This window comes from Ailuropoda melanoleuca, chromosome 2, assembly GCF_002007445.2.
Source record: "Ailuropoda melanoleuca isolate Jingjing chromosome 2, ASM200744v2, whole genome shotgun sequence".
NCBI lineage: Eukaryota > Metazoa > Chordata > Mammalia > Carnivora > Ursidae > Ailuropoda > Ailuropoda melanoleuca.
In genome coordinates this window covers 134,761,014-134,772,161 of record NC_048219.1, presented here as the reverse complement: position 1 = coordinate 134,772,161, position 11,148 = coordinate 134,761,014, and the positions used below count along the sequence as shown (strand labels likewise).

Here is an 11,148-nt window from a genome sequence, read left to right as displayed (position 1 = left end):
AATCATTAGAAAAAAATAGTTTTATGGCAAGTGAAACCAGAAGAAATAGCAAAGCTAAATGGCCCTCTATCTATTAAAGAAAATAGATTAAAAAATTGAACACAAAAGGCAAATCAGGCTCAGAAGACTTCATAAGTCATCCAAATATTAAGGACAAATTAACACCTATGTTATTTAATCTCTAACAGAGGACAAAAAAGGAGAAAACTTTTCCCAACTTGTTTTGAGCATACAATAACCTTATGATCTAAGCCTAACAGGCACAGTAAAAGATAGAAATACTGTGGGCCAAGCTGTTTTACAGATGTAGATTTGAGAATGTGAAACAAAATATTAAAGAGCTAAATATTGCAACATATGAAATTGATAATGTAAATGACCAAATTGTATTCAATTCCAGAATAATTAGGATTAACATTCTAAAAGCAATTAATACTATTTACCATAATACCAAAGTAAAGAATAATAACAATAATATGATTATCTAAATAAGGTACAATAAAAATTTAATAAAGTTAAGTGTGCACTAATGATTTTGAAAACCCTTAGAAGATTAGGAATCACAGGGATTCTCTTTAAGTTGATAATGGGTATCTATTTTGAAAACCTACACCAAACAACATACTTAATCATAGTAGGATTGAAGAGAGCAGAAATCAATGGATAGAAAACTGAAAACTGTAGAGAAAATCAATAAACCAAAAGTTGGTATTTTGAATACATTAATAAAACTGAAGAACCCTTAGATAAGCTAATCAAGAAAAAGATAAATTACAAATTTTCAGTACCAGAAGGGAAGAAAGGGTTATGACTAGTGATGCCACAGATATTGAAAGCCTAATAATGGAATGACATGAACCATTTAGCAGTAAATTCGATTACTTGGATGAACAAATTCTTTAGAAAAATGCAACTTCCCAAAACAAAAAAAGGGAAAAATCCTAATAGCCCTAGATCTACTAAAGGAACAAATATCTTTAATTAAAAACTTGTCCACAAAGAACGCTGAAGTTCCAAATGGCTTTACTAATGAATTCTATCATTATGTAAGGGAGAAATAATTGCACTCTTACAGAAATTCTTTCAGGAATGGACAATTTCTAACTTGTTTTATGAAGCCAGGATTATCCTGATACCAAAAGCTGACCAATTACCCAGAAAGAACACTAAAAATAAGAGACAGTAAAAAAACGTGGGAGAAAGATTAAGAAATTTCAACATATAACCCTCAGAAGTTCCAGATGGAGAAAGCAGAAGAATATAGGATGAGATATTTGTTTGCTGAAAGTTGAGAATTTTCCTGAAATTTTCTGAATTACAGATGTTGATAAATATATCAATCTCAAATTAAAATAGCATTAATTCTGAGGCAGATTAATAAAGTTAATTTCATAACTAGACTCAAAAAATTTTTTAAAAACCACCATAATAATTATTATCTAAACTATTCCATTAAAAATATGGCTGGGGTTGCCTTGGTGGCTCAGTTGGTTAAGCGTCTGATTCATGATTTCGGCTCAGGTCAGGATCTCGTGTGTTGTGAGTGTGAGCCCCACATCAGCTCTGCACTCAGCAGGGAGTGTGCTTGGGAGTCCCTCCCTCTGACCTTCTCCCCACTTGTGTTCTCTCTGTCTCTCTTTCTCTTTCTAAAATAAATAAATCTTTTTTTAGAAATATGGCTGAAATAAAGCCATTTTCAGAAAAAGAAAAAAAAAGAGTCAATTTGCTACCCACAGACCTTACTAATAAAATTCCTTACATAGTTCAAGAAGGAAATAGGGGGCACCTGGGTGGCACAGTTAAGTGACTGACTCTTGATTTCACCTTAGGCTGTGCTCTCAGGGTTGTAAGATTAAGTCCCACTCCAGGCTCCGTGCTCAGGGGCTCAGGGTAGGGTCTGCTTTGGACTCTCTCCCTTTTCCTCTCCCTCTCCCTGTGCCCCCCTGTCTTAAATAAATAAATCTTAAAGAAAAACAACGAAGGAAATAGCGCATAAAATGAAGAAGTAGACAGAAGAAACATATTTTAGGAAAAATTAATTAACATGTGAATAAGTCTAAATAAGCACTGAATATACAAATTCATCATAATAATATTGTTTAATTTGTTGGGTGTCAGACAAAGCAGAATTAAAATAGTAGACAAAAATCACACCAAAAGGGGACAATAATATGTACTGAATCTAGGGAACTTCATTGTTCCAGATAAGGGTGCAACTGCTGATTTTATTTCACTAGTTAAGTATGCATGTTAAAATTTAAGAGCAATCACTTATTAAAAAAGAAAAGAGAGAGAGAAAAGGAAGGCAGTGAGGAAGGGAAGAAGGGAGAGAGGGAGGAAGATGTGCAGCTTCCGAACCAGTACCGATGTGGGAGAGAGAATAAACATAACAGAATTAATGAGAACGAGGACAAAAAGGGAAGGAAGAAAAAAGAAAAACTTAACAAATAAAAAGCACAGAAAAAGGTAATAAAAATAAAATCAAATATATCTGTGTATAAAATCAATACAAGTAGATTAAGATAAGCTATTAACAGAAAATGTTAGGTTTTTTAAAATCTATGTATATTCTTTTAAAAATTTATACCAAAAGGTAAGAACACAGACGTCTTTAAAAATAAAGAGATGGGAAAGTGAGAGCTCTGTGAAATATTAGCAAAAAGAATGGTCAGTGTAGTCTTCTTACTATCAAATTAAATAGGGACAAAAATATCTAATGTCACTGCATTGCACTGTTGAGGAGCAATCAATCATTCCTTGTTGCCAACAGAATAAATCTCAGGCCCTTGAGCATGACATTCAAGGCTCTTCACCTCTAGCTATACCCTTTTTTTGGACAGTTAATTTTGTCTTTGATCTCACAGCTCCTATCACAAAGTTAATATGTAGTAGACAGTCAAATATTTATTTAGTTCAGATGACAGAAAAAAACCCCATTATGGATGCAATCATTCTAACATTTACTTGCATAATGTCCTCTTCACCTTTGTCATAGGTATTTTTTCTTAGAAAAAAAAGGAGAGGAGAAACATGTTTGCTTTGTGTATCTAACATGTCGACAACTAAACACAATTTCTTTCCTATGCCTTTTCTTTGCCCCTTTCTTCACTATTTCTGTAGATATTAACAGCAAGACCTTTGTTCAGAGGTTAATTTATAAAGCATCCCTCCCCATTTTGATATTCTCCTCCCTCCCTCTACTTCTCCCAGTTGTTTTTCCCTCTTTCTTCTCCTCTGCCTTTTCATCCTTCCTCTTACTTTCTCCCCTCTGCTCTCCGTAAATCGATCTGTATTATACAGAACTCAGAGAAAATGTGATTATGAGAGGTGCCCCAGAATAGAGAACTAGAGGATGGGTCTTTCCTGTTTAGATTTTTGACTTGAATGACAACCTGAATGTGTGTGTTATGTGGATTATCTCCCATTGGTCCAGATTAATGGTTTTTACCCAACAGGGCATGTAGTATTCACCCGAAAGAGTATTTTTATGAATCCAAACTGTTTCCTAAACTCTTGCATATTCATCTTACCCAGTATGCACTAGGAACAACTGCAGTGCCTGTTGTGTGGGTGTATAATTTGAAAAAGTTCTCAAAAACAATACTGATAGAATTCCCTTTCACCAACTACAGTCTTAGTCTTAGAAGAGAACCCCTGATATATAAATAGATCAATGTCAAGTCCTTGCACTACAAGATAAACACCTCAAAACCCACCATATTGGAAGCCTTACTTTATACACAGTGAATTACATAATGAAAACTCGGAAACGTGAAAGGGGCAGGCATTTTCTGTAGAATATTTTTTTCCTATTGGGCATAGAGACCCTAACTCACTGGCTTTCAACCCTTAGTATGAATCAGCATCAATGGTAAGCCTTAAAAAAAATTAGATGCTTAAGTCTCATCCCCAGAGATATGATTTCAATTGGTCTGAACTTGGCCCATGCATTGACATTTTTAAAAAAGCTTCTCAGGTAACTCTAATATGGAAACAGAATTGAGAAACATTTCCCAAACTGCTCAAATTAAGTAGAAAAGCCAAATCTGTGTCATTTGGAAGTTTTGTTAATATGGTACAAAGTGTTGAGATCTAAGCTCGCTTAGAATTTTTGCCAAAGAAATTGTAGAAATGACTATAATGATACTCTATGGATTTTTTATAGTGACAACAAATTATTAGGGGTTTAAGTGCACAGAGCCATTGTCTACAGAATGTAATTAATAAGAGATTGGGTGAACAGAAAAGAAACAAGAAAAATATCCTGAATGAAAAACAAGAGCCAAAGGAAGGAATGGAAAAGTATATAGGAAAGTAGATCAAAAGTACATAGGAAGGGCTCCTGGGTGGCTCAGTCAGTTAAGCAACTGCCTTTGGCTCAGGTTGTGATCTCAGGGTCCTGGGATCAAGCTCTGCATTGGGCTCCCTGCTCAGTGGGAAGCTTGCTTCTCCCTCTCCCTCTGCCTGCCGCTCTCTTGCTCGCTCACTCCCTTTCTGTCAAGTAAATAAACAAAATCTTAAAAAAAAAAAAGAATACATAGGGAAGAAACTAAAGTGAAAAGGAGAACAAAACTAAACAGTAGGTAGATGGGAAGGAGAAAGGACACACAACTTAAAATGTTAGTCAATTTTTTTATTAATTTTTGTAACTTTCCAGTACTCTACCCAATACCATATCTAGATTTTTGGCCAATATTAAAACTAGATATCCAATACACTCTTCTTAATTGATTTCCATTCCATGAAAAAATTTAAAGATGAATTATTATATTTAATGTGTATTCTTTACATTTATATTTTTTCTGATAGATCATTTTTACATGATAGAAATTTACCTTTAAATGGCATTTCAAAGATAGAAACAAAGACAGAACAATTAAATACAAAACAAAAGCAAAACTTTTATTCTTTTGGCTTGATTGTAATGTGGTTTACCGTTCTTTATGGTAATAGCATTTTCCTGCATGCATTTCACCAACACACTACAAGTCAATAGCTTTAGTATAAAGAATCTACATTTAATGTTGCTTGTGAAAGGAAAACAAAATGTTTTGCTGTAACTGGTAATATAATTTCACTACCTGGCTTTGTGAGGGAAAAAAAAAAAACCCACAAAATTTCAGTCCCCTATCATAACTGATACAGTTCTAATGCCATACGGGTCAATAAGAGTAAGATCTATCTGGGTAAACAAACACTGGAAAAGACTGACGATTTACTGAATAAAAAGACTAGGTGGAAACATTTGACCCAAGCAATGCCAAGAATATCAACTGGTCTTTCCTTAAGCTTCTTTTGATGATAAGGCATTACTATTTGAAAGCAAATAAATGCTGGACTCAGTCTGAGATTTGTTTCACATTGAAATGTGTGCAAAGTTTACAGTACTAATAAAAAAGCAGAAACCTACACTGCATCTTAGTCTTTGTTTCTTATTTTGTGAAGTGCTGCAATTTAAAAGTGCTAGGAACAGAAACTAACAATAGTGACTGTGACATCAACCTGAAGATACTTTTAATTTCTCATTTTATGTACAAAAGGCTGAAAAATAAAATAAAATGAACTTTTTACAGTATTTATATTTTCTTAGAAAACTCTAACCATATAGTTTCAACAGATTTAAGCAGCTTGCAACATGTCCGTACAGTCGGGCTGGTCACCATGGAGTGTTCAATGAAGACTGCAAGAATAAAAAGCAAGAAGCTCTTCATCGTTTGCTGCAACCTATTGCTTAATGACACGAAGAATGAGGTCTTGGTCGAACAATTTGCTTCACTTCACCACTGACATATGGCTTCCCATATTAGACTTCTGAACAGTGGAAGGAGTAGGATACAGCAGCATAGGCAAGATAAACATGCAGCAGTGAGAGCTTCAAACTTATAATGGAACCAATTACATCGTATTACCTGTTGAAAGCTTGCAAACTATACTTACTGTGGTACATATTTGATGCAATAAATACTGTGCTTAAGTCATCATTTTTGTTTGCTCAAACATGCACCACTGGGTAAAATTACTATTTACAAAGCAGACTTTTATTGTTTAAATTGACATAAGCTATGTCAACCTCACCAAGAGCAGAAGATGGCTAAACAATACTGCAGGAAAAAAGCAGAATCAACTTTATAAAGTGGTGGGGGGGTGCTTTTTGGTCAATTCAGGTTCTTAAAAGGATTGATAGGATATTTTTAGTTTATGCCAAAGGACACTTATCAAAAATGGTATAATCATGCTGCCGGGACTCTGAATGACTATGTAATGGTGTGTGTGTCTCTCTGTGTGTATACATATATATGTATATACACGCACATATACATATATACATATATACATGTACATATAATGGATTATGTAAAAATAAAACAATTCTTCAACGCTTGTGAATTCCATGGAACATTTACAGGCACATTAAAATTTTTCTGGATGAGATACCTTAAAAACATGAATAGCTATTTAAGCACCTCAAAAATCTAAAAACATCCTGAAACAAGAAGTAAACTCTTTCTTTTTGTGATGTGATTTTTTTTTCATGTGTGAATGAGAAGTGCAGCATGCCTTCATTTAAAATATATCCAGTTATGCAATAGAGAAACGTAGAATTCCCTACCTTTACTCCCTCTCCCCAAAACATAAACCCATTTACAAAAATAGTCACATATAATAGTAAACAACCTGTGAATTAAAAAAAAAGGTGATAAATTCACAGCATACATTTTGTAAAAATATGGCAGGTGTGGCAGTTAAATCATAAACAGTGGTGACGATTACTATCATCAAGTGTCACATGTTGAATTTACATAAAAATTTAACTTCCCGCCCCCCTTTAAAGTGGTTCCTATTGTCCGAGTAGCCATTACATCTCTGCTCTTCAGCAGTGTCAGCTGGTTGTGAAAACAGAAACCTCCTGTCAATGTTGTTTTTCTGGTTTATTGAGTCCCAGTTTGCTGACCAGAGGTCTCTGTCTTGTTATAGGCACTGACCTTAAGTATACATTTGTAAAAACAGTCAGTTTGGCATAGACCTCCTCTGGGAGTCCTGTTGACACCACTACATCACCATCACAGGCTGTAAACAATTGATCACAAAATGGAGTATTCTTTGTTCCTTTTTACTTTTTACTTTCCCTGATATCTTTCCCTTTGTCTTCCTTTTCTGATTTGTCTTTTTCAAATTTTTCCTTTTCCGGTTTGGTCACACTATCATAGGAAGGTGGAGAAGTGGTGGAAGGTGTCACATCGGTTTTCTCTGGAGTTGAATTCTCATTTAGTTTGTCAATGAGGATATCATCTTTGATAGGTGTTCCATCACCTTCTTTGCCTTTGTCTTTCTTATAGATACACGAAACCTTTTTAACTTTTTGCTTCAAGAGGTAGCGTCTATAAGCCCTCTGGATAACGATAGCAGACACCTCTTCTTGTTTGCGTTTCAGAGTGGTTGTGATGGGCTCGTAGGAGACTTTGGAGGGATTCGATGCCATGAATCGCTCCTCCATCTGTATTCGAAGGGCATCCATCTCTCCACTCTCACCCAAAACACGCTTTGTAAAAGCAAATAAGATGTCAAGACAATGGATCCGGTCCCCACTGACCATGGGCAGGTCCATGGCAATGAGCTGGACTTTGTTTGGTTTGGCTATGAGAAGAGGAGGATCCAGGGCAGCTGCGAAATCCGAGAGCTTGGCAAACTCTATAAACTGGGTGGCATCGGGATCAAACTTCTCCCAGACCTCATAGAACATCTCAAAGTCATCCTCGCTCAGGGGCTCTGCACTTTCCTCAGTAGCAACACTGAAGTTCTCCAGGATGACAGCGATGTACATGTTCACCACGACCAGAAATGATATGATGATGTAACTGACAAAAAAGAAAATCCCGACAGATGGGTTCCCGCAGTCTCCCTTAACTGAGCTTCCAGGGTGATCTTTTTCAGGGTCACAGTCTGGAGGTCCACTATTAAGAATAGGTGCTAGCAGTCCGTCCCAGCCAGCAGAGGTGGTAATTTGGAACAGGCAGATCATGCTGTTGCCAAAGGTCTCAAAGTTGAACATGTCATCAATTCCAACTTCCCTCTTAACATAGGCAAAATTGGACATTCCGAAGATGGCGTAGATGAACATGACCAGGAAGAGCAGGAGGCCGATGTTAAACAAGGCCGGAAGGGACATCATCAGAGCGAAGAGCAGCGTGCGGATCCCCTTGGCCCCTTTGATCAGACGCGATTCGACCAATCCTGGCGAGCCGGATCACTCGGAACAGGGTAGGAGACACAAAGTATTTTTCTATCAGCTCAGCCAGAAACATGCCTATGGAAAGTCAAGAAACAAAAACAAAAATAGTTCTATATTTAATGGTAGTGAATGAAAATTTACATGGATTAGATAATCACTAGTTTTACAAAATGTGGACATAAGAATTAGGTACACACATAATACACACACACACATCTGCAGTATTTGTCTAGCAAAATGAAACTGATACGTTTGGTGTTATAACATTAACCCCTTTATGCTGAGGTCTTAATGGTCATTTTACCTAGTTCAAGAAAAGCATCTATTAAAAAACTCAATCACTAAAGGCCTAAAGATGTCACAAAGTACACGGCAGTGAAGCAAAGGAGTGGGTTTGTAGTTCTAAAATACCAGTTCTAGTATTGGCATAAGTAACGGACAAGGTTTGTGAATCTGGATTGGAATATGGGAGTTCTTATCCTGAGATGGTTGTGAGCCACTTTATTTGGAAGGTGGCAAGAATGATGGACAGGAGAGAATCCAGGCTTTGGAGACAGACATACTTGTGACTGAATCCTATCTCTTTTTTTCCCCACATCACTAAGTGGTGTTAATATCTACTTTTGTTGTTGTTTTTATTAAACTCGGCACTTCCTGGGTCTTTACTTTGTTCTAGGCGTGCTACTAAGTGCATCTACTTACATAATATCATTTAATTCTCACAATAACACTTCACAGAAATATTCCCTGGAAAGCCAGGGATTGGAGGTAACTTGCCATAGGTCACAGAGCGGGTAAGTAGTGGAAATAGGGAAGCTCCAGACCAGATCTGTATGACTCCCGAGTCTCATCCCTTAAGCACTCTATGACCACCTCCTAGCGCCGTTGTGAGGAGCAAACAGAATGGCATATTGTTTCGGTGTTCTAGTCCACCAGAGAAAGCAGTATAAATAGTGGAATGCTATTTTCTTCCCTCTGTGTATGTTTTCTTTTCTCAAATAGGCAGACCCTTGTCTTAAATCTCTTATATTTACTGCCAGAACCTCATTTAATGCCCTATACCTAACCACTTAATATGTATTAATGATAAGGAGCCTGTTTTAGTTTTTTGAACAAAATGTCTACTTCTGGAGAAAGAATATTACAAACCATAGAAACTATCTGAATCCAAAGGTAAGATGAAGCTTGTGTGTATGTGAATATATGTAAACACACATGCAAACTATTCCAATGATCAATAGCTTAATATTTATGGACTATTTGATTACTTCTAATAATTTTTGTGTGTATGTGTGTGTGAATTATTTATTCAAAGCAGTACTTGTCTATACCACAGAAGTGTGAGTGACTATAAGAGTGTTATGACAAATTGCAGTTATTGTCTTCTGAAAAGAGACAAGATGATAAATGAAAGCTGAAAAATATAAAATCCCTTTTTTTACACATCATTTCATGTACAGCATGCAACAAGAGAAATGACAAACTGAAGAACTATTAGACTTTTATCTGAAAATTTGGGATGAATGAGAAAGATCAGTAAGAAACACTTTCAAAGTTTTAAACAAATTTTTACTACTAACTTCCTTAACTGAGTAAAAGCATTTCTTCTTACCTACGATAGAGAGAATGACCACCACAAAATCAAAAATATTCCATCCGATGGTGAAATAGTAATAGCGAAGAGAGATTAGTTTCAGCACACACTCTCCAGTGAACAGAACAATAAACACCAGATTAATCCAGTACAGAATGTTTGTCATCTCCTGACTCTGGTCATCAGTTTCCACCATCATGGTGACCATGTTGAGGCAGATAAGGATCATGATGCTGATATCAAAGACTTGTTTGGTTACAAAATCAAAGACCATTCCTTGGAATTTGTTCTGGAACAAGGAATATGTAAAATTCACTTAGAAACATAAAAAAAAAAATCAAATTTGACATATCTGCTTTTAACATAGCAACATGAAAATGTGGCTTTTATAAAAACACACCATGTTTATTTAATATTTGGAAGAATATTTTGTATACTGGCATATGCAACTTTTTTCAAATGTATTTTAGTTATACTGTTCATGATATTGGATTTTATAAACTGACTTTAAGAGCCACTTACTGTGTTCTCAGTGCCTGTAACATCATCATGTGTACGACAGTCAGCCAATATCTGCTACTATAAAAAATCTTTGTTATCCCACGTATTAGAGGTGGGTATCAAAGTAAACTTCAAAGAACTAATAAATAATTCTCCAGCTTTTTCTCTGATGTTTATTTTTTCTACTTTTTGCTTTTATCATCTTTCCCCAAAGCCAGAGAACCTGAAGTTTCATCTTGGAAGATGTTTTAAAAAATTATAGGTCAAGAAAAAGGACATATTGTGGAACACCTGGTGAAATCCAATTAAGTTCTATATTTTATTTAAGTGGTATTGTACCATTTCTTAGCTTTGATTACTGATCTATGGTTATGCCAGATTTTGCAATAAGGAAAAGCTTGGTGAAATCATATGCAGGTAACTCTTCTTTAAGAATATAATAATCTTTTAAAAAGTTATAGTCCACAATCAGATGTTCAAACTTCGCCCTATTCAGTTTGGACCTTATTTCCAAGCACTAATTGGCTTTATGTCTTGATTATGAAATTAAGGCCTCACCGTACCAGTTCTGCTCGTTTGGACCCTGTTTTGTACCATTTTGCCTACACCTGCTCGGTATTTCAGGCTTTCTAGGGCTCAAGCCTTGACTTAACTTCCACTAGGCTGTCCTCTACTTTCTTAACTAGAAACACTGATAATCTGTTGCCTATACCCTTCACAGCCTGCTTTCCCGGATCCTGACATGTTTATCCATCTGGCTTCTGTGTACTAGTGTTCTGATCTCTCCCTGTTGAGAGACATCCGTTACTCCCTATGGAAACTC

General features: G+C 35.9%; 1 protein-coding gene across 1 annotated transcript in view; it reads right to left on the bottom strand.

The window, feature by feature from the left end:
• Positions 1-5,196: 5,196 nt before the first annotated feature.
• The window catches only part of LOC100484218 (sodium channel protein type 2 subunit alpha), an 84,485-nt gene continuing 78,533 nt past the window's right edge, over positions 5,197-11,148 (bottom strand). Inside the window, 3 exon segments of the mRNA XM_034654667.1 lie at positions 5,197-8,219; positions 8,221-8,305; positions 9,843-10,113. Of these exon segments, the coding sequence (XP_034510558.1) occupies positions 7,112-8,219; positions 8,221-8,305; positions 9,843-10,113 (1,464 nt within the window). The 3' untranslated portion in view covers positions 5,197-7,111.